The sequence below is a fragment of the Coffea arabica genome, chromosome 7c (assembly GCF_036785885.1).
Source record: "Coffea arabica cultivar ET-39 chromosome 7c, Coffea Arabica ET-39 HiFi, whole genome shotgun sequence".
Classification (NCBI taxonomy): domain Eukaryota; kingdom Viridiplantae; phylum Streptophyta; class Magnoliopsida; order Gentianales; family Rubiaceae; genus Coffea; species Coffea arabica.
The window spans coordinates 16,328,839-16,348,328 of NC_092322.1; the positions used below are offsets into that span (position 1 = coordinate 16,328,839).

At 35.9% G+C, this 19,490-nt stretch overlaps 1 protein-coding gene across 7 annotated transcripts; it reads left to right on the forward strand.

The window, feature by feature from the left end:
* The first annotated feature begins 302 nt into the window (after nt 1–302).
* Nucleotides 303–15,866, forward strand: LOC113698698 (uncharacterized). 7 transcript variants are annotated; one of them, XM_072058228.1, is made up of 15 exons: nt 303–727; nt 833–921; nt 1,926–2,154; nt 2,291–2,417; nt 2,897–3,024; nt 3,107–3,176; nt 3,261–3,363; nt 4,799–4,916; nt 5,076–5,157; nt 7,714–7,758; nt 7,876–7,937; nt 8,677–8,749; nt 8,824–8,904; nt 11,132–11,212; nt 12,377–15,012. In XM_072058228.1, exons 2-15 carry the CDS (start codon nt 840–842, stop codon nt 12,389–12,391), a joined length of 1,296 nt encoding a protein of 431 aa, XP_071914329.1. In that variant the 5' UTR covers nt 303–727; nt 833–839; the 3' UTR covers nt 12,392–15,012. The 7 variants fall into 7 exon arrangements, 6 of the variants coding, with proteins under 6 accessions (XP_071914329.1, XP_071914331.1, XP_071914326.1 ...); XM_072058225.1 differs by lacking the exon at nt 12,377–15,012 and adding an exon at nt 15,296–15,866 and having other exon boundaries at nt 308–727; XM_072058226.1 differs by lacking the exons at nt 7,714–7,758; nt 12,377–15,012 and adding an exon at nt 15,296–15,866 and having other exon boundaries at nt 311–727.
* Nucleotides 15,867–19,490: the final 3,624 nt, after the last annotated feature.

The following is a 19,490-nucleotide window of genomic DNA, read 5'->3' on the forward strand; positions in this document are numbered from 1 at the left end:
AGATACTACAAGGACTTGAGGCAATTTACATGCATGCAAGAGAATTGAAGTCCAGCAACAAATTTGTTGTATTATTCACCTTGTGGGAATGCATATGCAATTGTTTTAAAATTTGTCTTGTCCAAATATTCTATTTATGGGAACAAGAAAGCTAATTTTTGGACTTTGATTTACAAATAGAAAGGGCAAATATGTAAAGTTGTATTCTCATAAAATTTTTTCTTTCCAAATCTCTCCAACTCTCAAATAAGGGAAAGATATTTCTTTTCTTTTCTTTCATTAAACTCCCAAACGAAATATGCATCTTTTCCCTTCTCTTCTTTTCTTTCCTAAGCTATCTTTTCTTTTCTGTTCTCTTCCTTCATAAACTCCCAAACTAAGCCTTAGTTAAGGCCCTTAAGCTTCCCTCGTTCAGTCGTTCCATTCCTTTGAGAGGTGTACGTGTGTTTGGATTTAAGGTCCGTGAGTTTGCCTAGAAGTCAACAATTGTCTTTTGGGTATACTGGTGGAATCACTCGGGTGCATGTGTTTCTTACAGCTGTTGAAAGAAGATGCCTTGTCTTGAGCGAGAGGCCAATAGTGAAGACCCGTGCCTCCTCCTTGTCCGTTGAGTTGAAAAAACAGAGCAAAGCCACAAGTTTTCGTTTTCTGCTAGTGTGGTTTTCATCAGCTGTGAAGAAAGAATCAGGCAGCAAAAACGACAACGTCAAGCTCTCCCCTTATCAACGTAAATCCACCATCCCTTTACTGCTCCTTTGCTCTCCCTTCAGCTGGTTGATTTAGTTCTTCAAGTCTGGGATGTGAATTCCTTTAGCCATTTGTTGCATGCCAGATGTTCGATGAAATGCTCATGTGAAGTTGGATTATATTTACACGACATTTTTGGTGCGGCTAGCTACCCTTTAGGTTGCTTGGAGGGAGGTGAAAAAAACTCTGGTTATTGAATATTAAATCCATAAGCTGCTTATCACAGTAGTGAATGCAAGAACATGTATTGTGAACCAATGAAATAGTAAGAAGTGATATATAACTTCACAACCTTTTAGGTTGTGGAGGGCCAAGAAATTTTGAAGTCATGAAGATTCTTTTTGTATTTTGGGTTTTCTGTTTCGGTAGTTGTGGGGGAGGGGGAGGGGATAGGGTTGCTCTGTCTTCAGATTTTGTAAAGAAGAGCTTGTACAAGATTCAGTTACCACATAGTCCACATAACTTTGACCCTCTTCCCTGCCCCATCTGCCAATGCGATGAAAACTAAGAATCAAGTTCAGATGAAGCCACACTAAACACTACGATTATCACATTCCACTCCTATGGGTTGAGATAAAGTATGTGCAAATAATTGGGGTTTTCTTTAATAGCTTGGAAATTATTGCTTCAGTGTTGACTATTCAAGTTTAATCTTCGTCCTTTCTGTCATACCACAAGAAAGTTGGACTTGTTCGCTTCATACATTAGGCACTTTAGGTATCAGATTTAACTTTCTGTGATCAGAGTCCAAGTAATGTTGGTTAACAGATTAGTTTGGAAATCTCAAGGGCGTTATAAAAGAAAGGGCAAGCAAGCGAGAAACTTCCATAAGGATAAATTTATTAAACTTCTTGGTGCTTTAAGATTTTAAGTGGATTAATGATGTAAGATTACTTTGAAGTTTATGGTTCCTATACTTGGGAATGTTATCAGATGAGGCAAATTTTTCTACAATTAATCATCTTAAACACTCTTTTCTTGTTTGTTTCTCTTTAGTTATCCATGATTCAGGAGGAGCACTGTAGGGTGTGTTGACAAATGATCCATGGTCTTTTTTTTTTTTTTTTTAATGTCACCTTGTAGATAATCTAAACATGTGGAAGGTTTTGTTATTAATTCATCTATATGATCAAAATTCATGTGCCTCTTTGGTGATGTCACTTTTATTCGTGGCATAGGTGCATCAAAGGGCTGGCTTTGGTCCAAAGGAATGGTGAAGTATTCTGGACATACACTAATTTCTTCTCTTACTCCTTTTTGTTGTGTCCTGAAAAACCATGGCAGATTGTCATCAAGTCTGTTTTATGGAAGTTCAACAAAGTCAAGGGTGTACCATTACTGTAAGAGGAGCCACTTCCATACTGAAACTATAATGGTTTCTCTGCGTTATCACCCTCCTTGGTTCAGGTGACTCCTTGATATTCTGATCAGTTTATTTGACTGTAGCATGACTTTGTTACTTTCCTCAGCATGACTTGTCTTTTGTTTAGTGTCTTCTTGTCAAGAAATTTCTTCGCCTTGCTAATAGAGGTTGAATTTTCAGTGTGGCACCAATGATGGATTGGACAGATAATCACTTTAGGACTTTAGCACGGCTCATCTCAAAACATGCATGGTTATACACAGAAATGATTGCTGCAGAGACAATTGTCTTTCAGAAAGGAGATTTGGTAAGTCTTCAGGAGATTTTCTTCTTGATGAGCAATGGGTGGAAAAAAAGGTAACCAGAATGTCATCACATGGAGATGTAGAAAAAAGAAAAAAATCTTACCGTCAAGCATTCTGATCATTGAAACTGGGGAGATATGATTGTGTGTAATATTCATGTTTGCTACTGTTATGCTGGTGATTATCTTAGAAATTTTTTGGTTCTGGAGGCATAGGCAGATTTATGATTAAATTATCTCAGAATCTTCATTTCTTTTGTACCTCGTGCCAGATATAATGTTCTTTTGTATCTTTTGTGATCAACTGTCTGTGCATATAAAATACTGTATAATATTTTTTTTCCAGAACCAGCACTTCAGTTTCAATCTGTAAATGCAGTTTAAGTGGAAAAAGAGGTCTATTGTGCCAAATTAGCATTTGGCGAGTCTAGTAAGGAATTTCCAGAGACATCTCATACTGACTATTTTTCTGGGATTTTCAGAACCGATTCTTGGCATATGGTCCAGAGCAACATCCAATAGTACTTCAGATTGGGGGAAGTAATTTGGATAACCTCGCAAAAGCAACTCAACTTGCAGATCCCTATGGCTACGATGAAATCAATTTCAAGTTTGTCTTTTTTGTCTTGTATGCAGAAGCTCTTGATTTTTGCTGCCTTTTGAATTTGAACTAAACCACTTCTATTCAACAGTTGTGGTTGTCCTAGCCCAAGGGTAGCTGGACATGGCTGTTTTGGCGTGCGTCTTATGCTGGATCCAAAGGTCTTTTACTGGTTGATTAAATATGAGTTAGTTTTGTTCATGTGAATATGGTCTGAAGAGACAAATTTGTTTTTACAAGGGAAGTTTGTTGCTGAGGCCATGTCAGTTATAGCTTCAAACACTGATGTACCTGTGAGTGTCAAATGCCGAATCGGTGTTGATGACCATGACTCATATAATGAGCTCTGTAAGTTGACTTAAGCAAAAGATTTTTGCAGTTCACATGCTGAAATTAATTATAAAAAGTCTCACTTCTTAGAAATGAGGACACATCTTTTGTTATAAGAAATGTTGGCTTTCTTAAAATTGTTGGACCAAAGTTTGGATCACTCGATCTCCTCACTATACTGTTAATTGTTGTTTAATCATTTCTGTTTCTATATGATTTTCTTAGTTTTTGTTTTTTTTTTGGGATGGATTGTATTGTTTAAGAACCAGTAAGGATGATTTTATACTCTTTATCCAGTGATGCTCTCTTCATTGCCACTGTAAACCATCACCGAATACATATTCTATCTGATTACGGGATGTAAATGGATTTCTAAGATACTCTCACTTTCTCAAGTAACGTAGTGTTCATCAATCTTTGGTATGGTTTAAGCTTAATACCATTTAAAGCCTCTCCAAGCTAACGCCTTATTATAATAGTGGTACTCAACTGGATCAGATAAGGCTTTGGTTTTTTAAATTAAGGAGGTTTGAGGAGGAAGACCTTCCAAAATTTTTCAACATTTGCTTTTTAAGGCTAGTTTCATAAATACAAACTTTTTTCTCCTTTTCTTGCATTGCTAGTTCCCGTAGACTTGCATGCTCACTCTTGCTTGAAGGTTCATATACTTGATCCATGTCGGAAGGATAAATTTTAGTGTATTGTGTCTATGTCGCATGGAACTGTTTTGCATGATTCCCTTGCAATTTCTATTGTCTTTGGGTTTATAATTGTTACTTTTGGTATCATTAATGCAATAAATCATAAACTTCGAGAGAGAAGACATAACTTTCAATCAACATAAGAGTAGATTGGTGTTGACTTGAGCAAATTGACCCTTCTACAATCTAGGGGTCAGAGGAGGAGTGGTCATTAAAATTTTCTGTTTCATTTGATTGAAAGTCGCAACTATGAAATGGCTTCCATTATGCTGAAACCTTTTTTTTTGTCACTCATTTATCTAATATAATGCATGATGGAGCTGACAAGTAACTATAACTTCCCAAATAGAGACCTGTTTGACTTTTTCCCTGTTAATCTTTCATTTTTTCCAATTAGTGCTGTTACTTTTGTAAAATTTAACAAAGTTTGCATTAAAACAAGAAGTTTCAAATCAAGCCCTTTCATGTAGGAATTTCATCTAAAAAACTTATGAAAGGGAAGTGTGCAACAGCATTACCCAAAATCTGAAAGTATAACAAAGCAATCCATCAGGTCTCAGGTCTGGAGTCTCGTTGTGTTTGGTCTGGAAGGCCAGCTAGTGTGTGGGCTAGGTTTGGGAAAAGGTTGGTATGTGTGTGTTTACCAAAGAGTGTTTGCTAAATGCTCTGTTTTGTTTTGTGCGTTTGCAAAATCTTGGTAGGAATGTGTGTGGATTTCTCCTGATCTATTTCACTTTTCTCATTTTTTGAAGGTGATTTCATATACAAGGTTTCATCGCAATCACCTACTAGGCATTTCATTATACACTCCCGAAAAGCATTACTTAATGGACTCAGCCCAGCTGAAAATAGAAAAATTCCTCCCCTGAAGTATGTATTTAACGAGTATTAATTTGTTTCTCTAGCTTAACTTTCTGTTGAAGACATGTTCTACTATTACTAAGCAATTAAAATCAGCTTTTATGGTACCCTTTGATCATTGTAGTTAACTGTCAATGTCCTTTCTTTTTACACTTGCTGGTGTTGCAGATACGAATACTATTATGCTTTGTTGCGTGATTTTCCCGATCTACAGTTTACAATAAATGGAGGTATACAAACCATAGATGAAGTAAGTTTGAAGTATTATCTAATTGTATGCATTGGTGATGCTGGATAAGATTAAAATTTGTTTGGGTTGTGTTTTTGCAAATTCAATTGATTATGCTCTGGTTTGCAGTCATTTGGAAAGTTTCCAAGGTGGAAACTTTTCAAAATATCCTCTCCATCTACCTTCTTGTCACATAAAGACAGTATTAAAAAATGTAATGCTAAGGGAGGAATCATGGGTATGAATTGATTGTGTATGCATACTAGATGACTAAGGACACTGGAAATGAGCAGTGTTAACAAAAATACTCAAATGAACGATTTTGGGGACTGATGGATATTCAGAACTGGTTTTTAGGGACTTTGGATGGCTCTAATGGTGAGCTCAAGGAAAAGTGCTTGGATGTTGCTCAGAATAGGAAGAGGACTCTGCTTTAAGCATCACTACAAACTGACATGTCGGTTAACGTCCTTTTTTTTGATGTTTCCTGAAAATGTTTTTGCTCATATGAGGGCTACTGGAGGGAAAGGGGGACTCGACCCTGTCCCTACTAGCTTGGCATTATTGTAAGATATATGGTTTATGGTTTAGCTGGAATTTATCAATTCAAAAGTAGAAAAAACTTGCTGGAGATACTTGAAATCTAATGAGTTTAGTATAGAAGTCTGCATGGCCAGAGACGAGGCATGTCAAAATGAAAGGTCAAAAGTAGCACGGTTGACCAAGAGTTACATGTGATGTGGGAGGTAGATTTGATACGATTTTTGGTATCTTTAATAGGGAGGTTAGGAAATACTGGAATACTTGAAATGGTCATGGGGAAATGGTTAAAATGAGCAGGAAGACTGACTTATGACTCTGGGAGGTTTTGGATTAGATTTGCCCATTTGATTTGTCTGTACCATTATCTAAAGTAGTTGATGCATTCCATGGAAATGGCATTTTTAAATAAAATTAATCTTCGTTTTACTTTTCTTTTTGAAGATTGGTGGATCTGTTGTTCACAAAGCTTTTTCTTAGATTGGCGGGTCCCCCATACTGGGTATGGTTGCCAATAAACAGCAAAGAGCAACTGTTTATATCAAAACCACAGTACTCCTCTTCATCTGGGCATAACCGATGGTCCAAATCCTTGAGAGATTGTTTCCAGGGGCATCTCTGTTTGGAATGGATCTTAATTGGCATTCTACACTAAACTGATGCAAGGAAGACAGGATTCAAATTTTCCAACGGTTAGAATAAAAATTTGGTACTGGAGGGTTTTTTTTTTATTATTTTAAATAATCATTATAGTTTGGGCAGATAGATTAATGTATGTTCTGAGAGAGTTGGACATACTCACAACTTATTCTTGCATAAAAGCTAGTGAAGATAGTCAGATTGTGACACGTGTTCACCAGGTGCCAATTACACTGGCAGGGTTAGAGATGGGTGATACGACTTCCACTATAGATTGTATACAAAAAATAATTACCAAAGTATTTAGCCAGCTCAATTCCTTGTCTGCTCTCAACTTTTGGTTTACATTACTTCGGATAAAATTAGCAGACTCGATACAGTGAATCCATTTTTTAGGAAGCCTTGTTCAAATCATTATGGAAATGTAACTTCGCCCACTTTCAAGTCCATTCAACTGTCTTAGAAAGTTTAGCAAATTTTGTCGCTATTATCCATATCTACCTCCTAGGACACCCACATTAATATTGGGGAACTTTTTGGTTACAGAAAATGCATGACCAAATGTGGATATTATAAGATCAGATGAATATTAGAAAAGAAGGGGAAGTTGAGTCCCAAATTAATACTGTGATTTGGCAAGATGATAACATGGAGCTGATCTAGAATATCATTTGCAAGTCTGTTTTGTTTGTTTTAAGCTGGCTTTACGCCTGGGTTAAGGTAGTGACTTTGTTCAAAACGTTTGGCTCATAGTTTCTGCATTTGGCATTGCATTTTGAGGCTTTTGTAGCCTAGGCTAACTGTAAAGTGAGCTAATGACAACCATGTGCTGTCATATCTTGGTCTCCAACTTTTATAGTGAGATTAAGTATTCTAGTCTCCAAATCTATTTGACCCAAAAAACTGTGCCATCCAAGCACTTTTAGGCAGCTTATGAAACGAAGAATATTCTTTGGAAATGAACTCCCGCTTGTTTAGGTTTGAAGCCTATGTTCTGTTCTATCTTTGATCAGATTTCTTCTTCTCTGCACTCTTATCTATTTCTGTGTCTGTGTTTCTGCACACACACAGAGTGACCTGACAGTCATCTAATAATATCTCTATCCAACCAATCTTGCTATTCCCAATCACTACAATTAAGCTTAAAACTCTTATTCTACCAACATAAAATTTCCATAAAGGTGTATATGCTCAAATACACTAAATTAGCTACTGAGCTAGCATAGTTCGGGTGTTGAAGTTATCGATCCCAGATAGTAGTATATGGATAAATGTCACCGTTGCCATACACAAAAAAGGTGCCTTTAGCTCGTTTTTATTGTTTAGCAAATGTTTGATACTCTTAAAGAATCTGGAGTTACTAGTATTTTGTGTTTATTCTGTCTTTGCAAATGATAGATTATGAAGTCATGGTTCATGGAAATTTCATTGAGGCCACATCAGGTGATTTGGTAAAATATGATAGCAATGAAACAAATAACATTGACAACAATCGACTAGAACTTAACAGCCTTTTCATTACGAATGGTGACGATATACTTCTATTGAAATTTTGCCTAGGTAAATGCAGCAAGAACAGAAGGTGCTCATGGTGTTATGCTTGGACGTGCAGCCTATAGCAAGTATGAAGAAGCCATTTCCCATATGCTTCCTATCTATGAAATATGGATGCGTTGTTTTTGGTTGATGATAGCACTTGATGAACTCTTGTGGACTTTGTTTCTTCAATCTAGTCATTCAAAGCTTCAGTTTTGCATTTTAAGTATAATCTTTTACTTATGTGACTTGTGTTGCATGTGTCATTAGAATTCTCGATGAAGATATTGAGAGACTCTTATAGATCTGGGTACTACATTTAATATGCATGTGGTTTGTGTCTCTACTTTTGTTTTCCACTTTGCTTGTAAAAAGGGGGTGGATATCAAGAAATGGTTACCTTTTGTTTAGGTATCAAATGGCCCATGCCAGATCTCGAATTTTAAATGACAATTGTTGGTCACTTTTCACTGCATAATTCTGGACCATGAATTAAAGAAAAAGAGTTGATGAAGTATTACCTAATGAGAATTTTTTTTGACATCTTTCATTTATTTGCACTTGATATTGTGGTGTGGCCAATTAGTAGATTTTCTAATTTTCACCTGTCAATAGCAGTGACAAATCACATAGGGCTATCTGCATTATATATTTTATCATGATTCTCAACTTTTGGAAATGATCTTACCTCTTTTTGAGCCATTCTCTGTCTCTTGCCTGGTTGGCTAAAAACCAAGTTTAAATCTCTCTCTCTCTCTCTCTCTCTCTCTCTCTCTCTCTCTCTCTGTTGCCTGGTTGACTAAATAAAAAGTTTAATTTTTGCAGTCCATGGCAAACATTGGGACATGTAGACAGTTTAGTATATGGTGCACCTCGAAGTGATCTAACCAGGCGTCAGGTTCTATAGTTGGATTATGCATCATATTTTGCCATTGACTGTGTTTCTAAGTTGTCCATATATTTTTGTTCTAGGTCCTTGAGCAGTACCAGATATATGGTGATTCAGTCCTTGGCAAATATGGGCAAAAACCAAATGTTCGGGATGTTGTTAAGGTATGAAGTCTACTCATGTTTCATCCAATTAATGTTTTCAACATCGGGGTTCTTGCGTTCCGTTTTCTTTTACGAGACAGGTTATAATACGTGCAAAATTGTTGACATTTTATTGTTCTCTGAACTTTCTCTGCTTTTGCTTATCATCACATTCCTCTTCTAATGCGGATAGGATGTTGCATATGGTCATTTCTTGCTTGCACTTTACACTCATAGCACAAATCGCAGCCTCCAGCAAGTGGGGCCCAAACTAACTGTCCCCAAATGGACTTTTGCCATATCTGGTTGTTTTGTTCATATATCACAGAAACCGCTTAATCAAAAGTATCTCTTTATGCACTTCATTCAATTTCCACAATGTATCAGTTTCCCCATCATTTAAGAACAGATTTTGAGTTGGTGGCTCTGCCGTGATTCTATAGAACAGCTGCTGCAAAAGACGATGTCCAAGTTGCCACATGCTTTGGATTTGAAACATTAGAATTTGGTCTTATGCTCTTGGCCAATGACATATGCAACAGGTTTTTAGTTTTTTACTACATGCATAATATGTTAACAACTCCTTGAAGGCAATTGTTCAAGTTGTCTCTGATAGAGTGATAGAATGTCGTTATGGTCCATAATGGTTAATGTGAACCAATTGGGGTCTTTATTGTTTAGAAATTGTATAAAGAGGATTCCTGCTCTGGTGTCAATCACTTTTCTGGCTGTAAATAGCATAATTGATTACCTGCCTGTTTAGGGGCAAAATCAGGGACTAATGCATATTTCCCTGCAATAGATGTGATGTGTGCAAAGCATGTTCTTCTATCCTGCACAGTTAAAGGGACAAAAATCTGAAAGTTAGGTCATCATATTGATTAATTTCGCATGTCATGCATATTAGCTGGATTTTTTTCCAGCTAAGAAGTGAAAGGCTGTGGGCCTACAGACTGTAAGGTGCATCTGTTAAAAGTATAGGTAGGATTTGCTTCATTTTAAATTTGTGGACTAAAATTAGATTTTGAGAATTTATTGTGACCAGTTTTGCAGTTTTCTTGGTAGATGAGCTTCAAATGGCTGGTTATGGGTGTTATCATTGGTATTGCATTATAGCTGGCAAAGAAAGTCAAATGGGCTTGTTCTCTTTGTCTTGCAATTTTGAGACTTTGGAAGTCTGTGTGTGTGATATGTCATGTTCTGTTATGATTGGCTCAAATGGGTTTCACATGCTTTCCATCCCTTTGCATATGTTGTACTTGTTGGGATCTCCTGATTTAATTGTAGTTGCTAATTTGGTCAGAGATATATTATCTATTTCTATCTTGTTCTCCTCTTACCTAAATAAAAGTCAATTTAGCTTAGTGCTCTATGCCACAAGCTGTCAAAGCATTTCAATTGTGTGGAAGACACTTAAAATGCACGAGGGTCTGCATAAATGAGATTTTCTTGTACATATGTAGAAGAAACTCTTTCCATGTGTTTTTGGTTTTATGAGTCAATCATGGGCTTGTTCTCCAGCCGCTATTTTGAAATGAGAGGCTGAATTTGAGAAGCAGTCCTGGGTTGCTAGTAAAAACAGCTTTTGGCTTAATAAAACATGCAAAAGGATACATGTTTTACATTTCTTCTAAAAGATTTTTTGAATCAACTTACTTTCCAATTTCAAATAACCCGATTATAGTTTTTTATAAGCTGTTCCAGACAAGCCTAAAATGGAATTGGTACAACAAATTTTGAGAAAAGCTGATTTTGAGAAGCAGTCTTGGGATTGCTTTCAAAAACATGAAAAAGATGCACATTTTAAATTTTTTCCAAAGATTTTTGAATCAACTTCCCAAGTTCAAATTACTGATTATAGTTACAAGATGTTTCAAGCAAGCCTAAAATGATATTGGTACCACAAATTTTGAGCAGCAGTCTTTGGGTTGCTCTCAAAAGCAGCTTTTAGCTTTTTAAAAAATGAATAGGATACATGTTTAAATTTTTTCCGAAGATTTTTGAAATCAATTTACTTTGCAATGTTGATAATGTGGTTATAGTATTTTATAAGCTGTTGAGAACAAGCCTATATGTATATTGGTACCACAACTTGGGTGATGCTTCCTATCCCACCACTTGGTCTTGGGGAATTCAACTATCTGTTCTGTGTTGCCTGATTAATGGTGGAAGTTGAAAGTAAAATACCAGCTGTTGCTGTCTTAAAACTGCTAACCGAAACTTATGCAATTCTTTTGTCTTACTGCAGCCTTTGCTTGGTCTTTTTCATTCTGAGCCTGGAAATGCCTTATGGAAACGCAATGTTGACTCTGCTTTTCAACATTGCACGGTATGTTTCTATCAAACAGAAATATGTCAATGACATTAGTTTTAAGTGTTTGTTTTATTTTTGTCTTAATAAATCTTGGCTACAATAGGACCATCATATCCACGTTATCTTAAGCTGTGAATATGGACCGTTAGGTGCAATAGAGATTTTTTTTTCCTAGTTAATACTTTTCGTGCAAGGAGTATTCAGGTAAGAATATTTTCTTTCCCAACATAAAACTGGAATAAGGAGTTGAATTATAGGTAGGATAACCAAGCAGTTGGCATACACACGGCATACTGAAGTGCTAAGTGCAGAGAGAAAGTCAATCGAGTTGTCAAAATGGACTATTTACTCCTGAAAAAAATATAGAAATCAAAATGTTCCCTTTAGCTTCTATTTGGAATTTTCTGTTTCTTGGAGGTTTCCTGTTTCTGTCATTCCAAAGATCCCATATCCTGCTAAGGGTGCAACCTTTCCTTTCCTGTTTGTCTTTTTCATATTCCTCTTTGCCAGCATAAGAATATTTTTTTTACTGATCCTGGCTTGTTCCACTTTATAATTCAGAGAAGTAAATATGAAACACCAACATTTTTGGGCAGTGTACGGTAGAAATATGATGAGGTCATAAAGTTTTTTTTTTTTTTTTTTAGAATTTGTTCTAGGATAATAATTGTGTTTATTGTGCAGTGAGGGATGCTAGCACCCCCTATACTGTCTTTCCGAACTAACCTTAGTATGAATGAGATAATGTTACAGTTCTATTGCAATTTGATAAAACACAAAAATTATTGCAGGAGGTATGCAAGAGTAGTTGTAGCTCGCCTCTGAAGTCCAATTTAAAAACCTAAACAGGTTGAGCTGGTCTTATTGCTCCAGAAAGACATGTAAACCAATATAGCATTTATTGTATTCATTTTTATTTTGACCTCTTGTTCCTGTTGTCGTGTAAAGCCCACGGTTCACATATTGCTAAAAATGCAAGCTTTCATGTCCGCCTCTTCCTTCTCTATCACAAGCTTATACTACCTTACCCTTGCATGCATCACCATGTAGTGCCAATCATTTTTATCTGCACATTTTGACACTCTTGCTACCTCCTCCCAAGTATGATCTACATAACAATTTCTTCCTCGTTAGATGGAAACTCCAGCTGCTAAACTCTTCTCTTCCTTTTTTTCGTAGTTAGGATGGCATTAGCAATGGGGCCTCAAGTGAAGAAAACCATTTCGTAGGGGCCTGTGTTGCCTTTCAAGGAAACTTTGTTCTCCTTTTATTACTAAGCTTTGATACTAGGACTTTGACAATGAAGTTGCTCCTCTAGTCCTCTTGCCTTGTTTCAACATCCAGTTATAAGTGTGTGGTACTGATTAACAATATTCATAGAGCTTTACTGGGTGGGACTGAACTGAATTAGCCTTCCAGTCTACAGTCGCTAATTATATTTTGGGTAGTTATGGTTTCTTATATTTTATGTTCCTGTGTATTCAATGGTTTTGGTTTGAGCTCTATCTGAGAAATTCAGTTTTTTCCATTGGCAGCACATGAAAAATCCTGGAAAATCTGTTGTAAGTGGGTTTTGACCACAACATTTCTCCTTCCAAAATTTCACTCTAGCACCATTACTAACCTAGAAAAGTATTATAACAACAAAGGTATCCTAGCCAGCCATAATTCCCTTCGAAAGCCTCATATGGGGCTACGGTCTTCAGGCCCTCTACAGGTTATCCAGTTGCCCATTTAAGTGCATATGTTTAAGCAACTTGGGCCTTGGCAGATATCCATATTTATTTTGTTGTTTTTTATAGCCTAACTTGCAGAATATAAGAGCTAGTTGATAAGATTTAATTGTTGCAATGAAAGAAGATGATTTTAAAGATTACTTATGCTTGTTCAATACTTTTCTGCCTAAAAAGCTCTTGCAGTGCTTTCAATCATCTTTAGTGGCTACCTTTTTCATTTCTCCTAAAGAAAAGAAATAGCAAAAAAGGCATGGTGATCTTTCCTCCTTGTACCTTTACTTTTTTCTTTTTGAGTATACTTAAATAACTTTATAAAAGTACTATTGTTAGCAAGAAAAAACTGTCTGGTCACTGTACAGTTTTCTGTTTGCACACAGTTTCTTCTACATGAGTATTAACCAATAGGCTGATGAGAATTGATTTTATGTTATCCCCTTGTTGTTGAAGGCGGTTTTAGTAATGGCAACCTTGTGCTAGTTTTTGAATGTCGAATTGGGTTGACTGCCGTAGAACATCAATTAGAACCTGATGTTTATCAATGCTGAAACTGCTGATGTTCTCAAAATGTTTGTTCCTACAGGCTTATGCTGCAGTTCATAGCCTAAAAGAATAAAGATATTATAAATGAAATAAAATAAGGATGAGAGATTAATCTCAAAACCAATGTAGTATAAATTGGTTTTGAAGGTTGAAAACACTATCTGTAACATTCATTTCTAAATGCTTTTCTCCATTGTTTTGTTTGGTTGCTTCACCATGGGAGTTGAATTTGAAGTTCTTTTAAAAAAAAGAGTAGGAAAAATAATAGACAAAAATGATAGAAACAGCGATTGTTGTCTTCTTGGCTGAATTTTTGACTGCTCCACAGTCACTTTAAGGAATAGCAGATCCTGAAAATACTATATCATATTCTAATCCATGTGAAACCTGAATTGCGGTGGTCTGTAGTGGAATTGGATGGTAAATTAGTCCAAATGTTAAGTTAGCATATTTATGTGCATTTATTTTGACTGTCCGAAGACTCTGGTTATTGTTGGAAGACTTAGCGACAACAAAATCTTATTGCTGTACCTCTAAGACATAAAAATTGTGATAACATGCATCATTGTTTAACTACTTTGGGATGAGAACTCTTTGGTGCAGTAGCTCTTTTCCTCTTCCTTTATGATTAGCCACATAAGAAGGATATCCTGTCTGGAGGTTTTCATAGTACATGCCTTCTAAGACATACGTTTTCCTGGCTCTACGCTTGGTCTAGGTTTTGAGATTGTGTGAATGGAAGGCTTTTAATTGAGGTCTTGCTTGGATGAAGGTAACTACTCTTTACCTTGGGAGAAAACTGAGAGGGAAGTGGAAACTAAATTGGCAACATCCTCACAACCTCTAAACCATCAGAACTGGAATTTTGGCTATTGAATTTGTTTACTATCATATGCACCAGTATTGAAGAAAGTACGAGTAATATGAGAGTGTTGATATTTGATCAAAGTGCAAAACAGTTTGAGACATTTCTCATAGAACTTCTCCATGCATGCAATGTGATCTTAGAAGCATCACTAGCTGCATGTACTCCTAACTATTTCAGCAATTTGTGGTTTGAAAATTCTTTTCTGCCTTTGGAAATTCTTGTCTGCCCTATTGGGCAAGGGGCGGTGGTTTAGAGGTAGGGTTTGACCACCATGATGTAAGAAAATCCCATGATATAAGAAAATCTTGTTTTGGGTAAGGTCAATTTATTTTTGTTTCATGTTCTCTCAAAGGTGTCTGCAAATATTGTTGACTATCTTTTTACTAGCCTAATATTTGTTTTGAAGTAGGAGTATGAAAGAGTTTAAATGTGCTTGCTTGATCAATTGCCTGTTTACTAAGTATACAATTTGAGAAAAAAAGAAGGATAGAGGGAGGGGGAGAGAGAGGGAGAGAGAGAGATTTTGCAATAGAACGAAGCACCATGAACTAACCATTATCTAACTGCCTATTTCCCAGTAAAATGCAAAACTGTCTAGCTCCTGTAAACATTAATGCAGCAGATATATGGCATGCAGTAACCATTTCTTGAACCTCAACATAGTGCCAAAATTTGGTGATTTAAAATCCATTAATAGTGTCCATATTGATGGTCGATTTGTTCCTTGTTATTAGCTGGGAAAAAGATATTGAAATCTATGGATTTCCATTCAACTTAAAAGTGCTACTGAGTGCAAAAGCCTGCTCGTCATATCCATGGACTTGAAGTCAGCTGTTCCTGTCTTTCTGTGATCGTTTCTGCACTTTAATATGATTGTGATTAGTTTGTTGCAGAAAATGATTTAGCAGTTTTGTGCTTCCTACACATGTTGACATGATTATTTGAATTTTACAGACTATAAAATCCCTTTTGGAGGAGACACTGGTGGCAATTCCTGACTTTGTTCTGGATTCACCTGTTGGTGTGGCACCATCTGGTTGCACAGAAGCTTTTGCCAATTCAAAAAGTTTATTACCTCCTCCATATATAACCACGGAAAAAGAGATCATGTATGCCTAACTTTAAATGCATGCAAAACTTCTGATGTTCGCTATGTATTGCAAAGATATTCAGTAGTTTCTATTCTTTGGGATATAAATTGGATGTCCCGTGTAAAATCAGGAAATTTCTTTTTAGGATACAAGTAGGCTGAAAGGGCTTACATGCAGATAGGATGAAAGGGCTTACATGCAGACTCTTAGCTACCACTGTTCAGACTAACAATGTTCTGAGTTAAAGATTCTACTAAGTTATTTATAGATTTAGGTTCCTTCTCAAGTGCACCAATCTATGCCTGTGGCAGATATTTTACCTATAGACTCCTTATGGTGCCCATTCAAGTTTCCTGTAGTACTCGTATTTCTGAATTGGTACTATTCAACATGTGTTGATTCGCCAGTTATGAATTTCAGAGAGATTTGAACGATGTTATCAGGTCAATATTGCTGCAAACTATGTTGGTTGAAATTAACTTTGTTTTGCTATATTACATGCCACTCCTTTGAGATCAACTTTTACTTCCGGAAGGGGTACATGGCATCACTGTTTCTCTTGTTTGTGAAATAGCCCTTAATCATGCTTAGTCATGGTCCTGAATATAACTGGAGCCCTTGAGCAACATGTAGTTTGAGACCATATCATCATTCTGAGCTTGCTTGATCAAGAACCTGACTGTACCTTGAGGATTTGCAATCTCCTCTCCCTTGCATAGAGCGTCCGCTAATGCGTTGAAACTGAAGACTTCTGGAACAGTATTGAAAGCTGTCATCTCAGTGAAGAACTTTCCAACCTTCTGCCATCTCCAACATCTACGTGTATTGCTCTGTAATCTGTATACACAATGACATCAGGTTTACGAGTCTTTCCTTTCTTTTTCTCTTTACTCTCAACATTTTGATGACTGCATTAGTCTTTCGTTTCCAGTTTTGGTGGGAGGGGTTTTATGGATGTATCATCTCTAGCCAAGATGCGTTTGTGAGTAGTGTACTCTGTTAGATTTGTGTTAGATATACAATTTTGATTTCTGTTAGTTTTACCAAAACAAACATTGTTGCTCTATATACCCATTTTTAGCTGAGTACATATTATGCCTTGGAGACATTTTTCTTCATTATTTTCTCAAATCAAGCTTACTATTGTATGAATTTAATCCTAAAAGGCATTTTCTATTAGCTGGAATAGAAGAGTAACGATGGTTTTTTTTTTTTTTTGGACTTATCATATTAGTTTGTGAAGCAAATGGATTGCCTTGATAATTGCAAAATGGATAAACTCTGTTATACTAATTGTTCCTTTGAATGTGTTTAGCCTCATCATTTCTTTTTCTTTGTTTCAAAAAATCAACTTCAAACGAGATCCACTTCTTCAAAAGTGGTGAAAAGATGCAAACTTGATCTCAATATTCAAATAAACAAAAAAATTAGAAGGGTGAATATGTAAAAAAAAAATTCAGGCTTTCAAATCATGCAAGATTGAAAGAAACAAGTGAATTGAGTAATTTGTGTAACAGTAGCACATAAGCCAATCTCATAAATGAAAATCAAATTCATGCTGTGAAGTAGAAATCATGATGCATTACATATGAACTAAGTGGATCTGTGCATTAATGTGAATTTGAAGCTAATGGAAATGTTTAGAAACAAAATTGGATGTTTTAAGAGTTTGAACTCCAAAAAACCACAAATGTAATTTAATTATGAATTAATCTTTCTTATATTAAAGCGGTAAAGGTTTTTTTTTTTTAATCACTAGCCGGTTTTAATGTACGAAACTAGTTTTTATTAAAATTTGAAAATTTATTTTTACACAGGTGTCATGTATCCACATCTGCTAATATAAGTGAACCTTTACGTACGCTCAAGATGTAGAAAACATTAATCCAAAAATTAATTAAACCTATTATATTACTTATCAATTAACCCATATGAAATCATTTATTCCGTTACAGATTAAGTTTGAATATCTAATCCAGCAATCTTTTTGGACCACTATATCACCAAGTATCAATGAGGACTCATTGAGTTACAGTTCAATCATCCTGAATAGTCTTTGAGAGTTGACCATCTGAGAAGGGAGCAATTTGATCACCCGTTTTGGGCAGGCACTAGGACCGACAGTGGAACCAATAATGGGAAAACAGAATTTGGCAAAAGGAAATCATATTTCAGCTAAGTAAACCACAATCTGTTCATGTTACCAATGCTACATCTTTCATCTCTCTCACATGGCAACATTAACAAAAAGATTCAAGCATACCATTAGGTCACCATCTACAATGGTAAAGAAAAAAAAGGAAGTAATACTTACTCATCACAATGTGAATAATACACTTGTCCGAGTCTGGCAAGTTTTATACCTACCAATTGCTTTTTTCTTATTATTGTTCTTTTTTGGTGGAGCAGGAGAGGGGTGGAATTTGTACTGCAGAATGTGAAGGTTTGATGTCATGGCTGTACAAAGCAAAAGTGAATAGAAACAATTTGTTAGGGATTAAAATGTTTGGAAATAGTTATGACGAATTTTATTCGAAAGAAACCAATTAAAATGATTAACACTAATTTCTTCATCACTCTTGGGAACAGATTCTTTGGCTCTATGATTATGTTTTCATTAAGTGTCTTGTGCTTAAGAATGATGGATTATTTCTAGTGGCTGTGGAAGAAATGAGCCGTGTTTTCTTTTGTTGATCTGCCATGTAGCTCTTCTGTGCATATTTTATTTGTTTGGTTTTTGATAGTGCATGCTCTGATCAGGAATCGGGTCCTGTGTTACAAAGAGGATGACGATGATAGCATGTTTTTGGATGCTGTTACGGAGAATCAGTCTTCTTGCTCTTGTCAAAAATTTATTTTTGTGTCCTGTGGTGTAGATTCCAACAAGGCAATGTAGAAATATTTGTAGAATGAACTTAAAAATCAACATAGCAAATTTGAGAGATGAAATTTTTCAAAAAAAAAAAAAAAAAAAAGACAAACTATGGAACTGAAACAAGATTGCTCCCACTTCTCAATATGAATGTCGAAATCCAGCAAAACTAGTGCTATTCCTTAAGTTTTTTCTGGATCTAATCCATCATGCAGTCATATTGAGGATGTATGATATAGTAAGAGGATAAAATCAAGTTGATTCACTTTCACAGAGTAGTGATTTCAATTTAAGTAATGTTTAATCGCTTGTATTATTATTATTATTTTTTTGCTTTGAGCACCTGGTATCCCCACCCTCAGTGAGACTAATCCGGATTCGGCGTGAGAAGGACTCGTAGAGTCAGACTCTTACTCGAGGGTGAAGGCCTCACCCAGAACTTTTTAAGGCGCCACGAGTCAAACTTGCAACCTCCTGTTTGCATTAGTAATTCACTTACCAGTAGTAAATTTGGCTCAATTGGCAAGAACGAGTCACTTCTTCACAGGTCATGTATTTGAATCCTCCTCCCTGACCCGTGGTGGTGATCAGAGCCGAATCCACCCTTATCTCTTGGTTTCACGATTGGTATTTAATACTCATCAGGGATATGCTATATGGGTGGCCTATATTGACTCAATGTCTCTTAATTGCTACTTACCATCCTCAGATGGACGAGTCTAAACTGCAAAAATTACTTCAAATCACATCTTGGCTAACATCAGTTCAAATGGAGTTGTGAGAAATTTAAGGGCAAGTCTTAATTCTATTTTATTTTATTTCTCCTTGACAAACATTTAAGGACGAGTCTTACATTGAAGTTTTATTAATATGTAAGCGAACATACAATAGAACAATCTAAAATTTACGTGCTGTGCTTTGTCTTTTTTTAAACGTCTTCTATTTTACAATGCTTCAAAATCATGTTCATTGAAAAAGATACTGACTTACAAACAAATTAATTATTTGGAAGCAATAACTATTATTTTTTAATGGCTTATGTAGGAGGTTTCCAAGTTTTGTGCAACAGTATCCAAATTGTAAGATGAAAAAATTAATCTTATTTCTGAATGCAGAAAAGAAAAAGTTCACGATAAATATTTTCTGTAAATGGGCTTTTTTTTTTTTGTAGTAGCATCTATTCTCT

Bases quoted from the DNA above. Each gene is read 5' to 3' on its own strand.
- LOC113698698 (XM_072058225.1), top strand. From the start codon at position 840: ATGAAATGCTCATGTGAAGTTGGATTATATTTACACGACATTTTTGGT. The intron at 7,759-7,875 runs GTGATTTGGTAA...AATTTTGCCTAG, and splicing joins TTTCATTGAGGCCACATCAG to GTAAATGCAGCAAGAACAGA. The intron at 7,938-8,676 runs GTATGAAGAAGC...TAATTTTTGCAG, and splicing joins GGACGTGCAGCCTATAGCAA to TCCATGGCAAACATTGGGAC.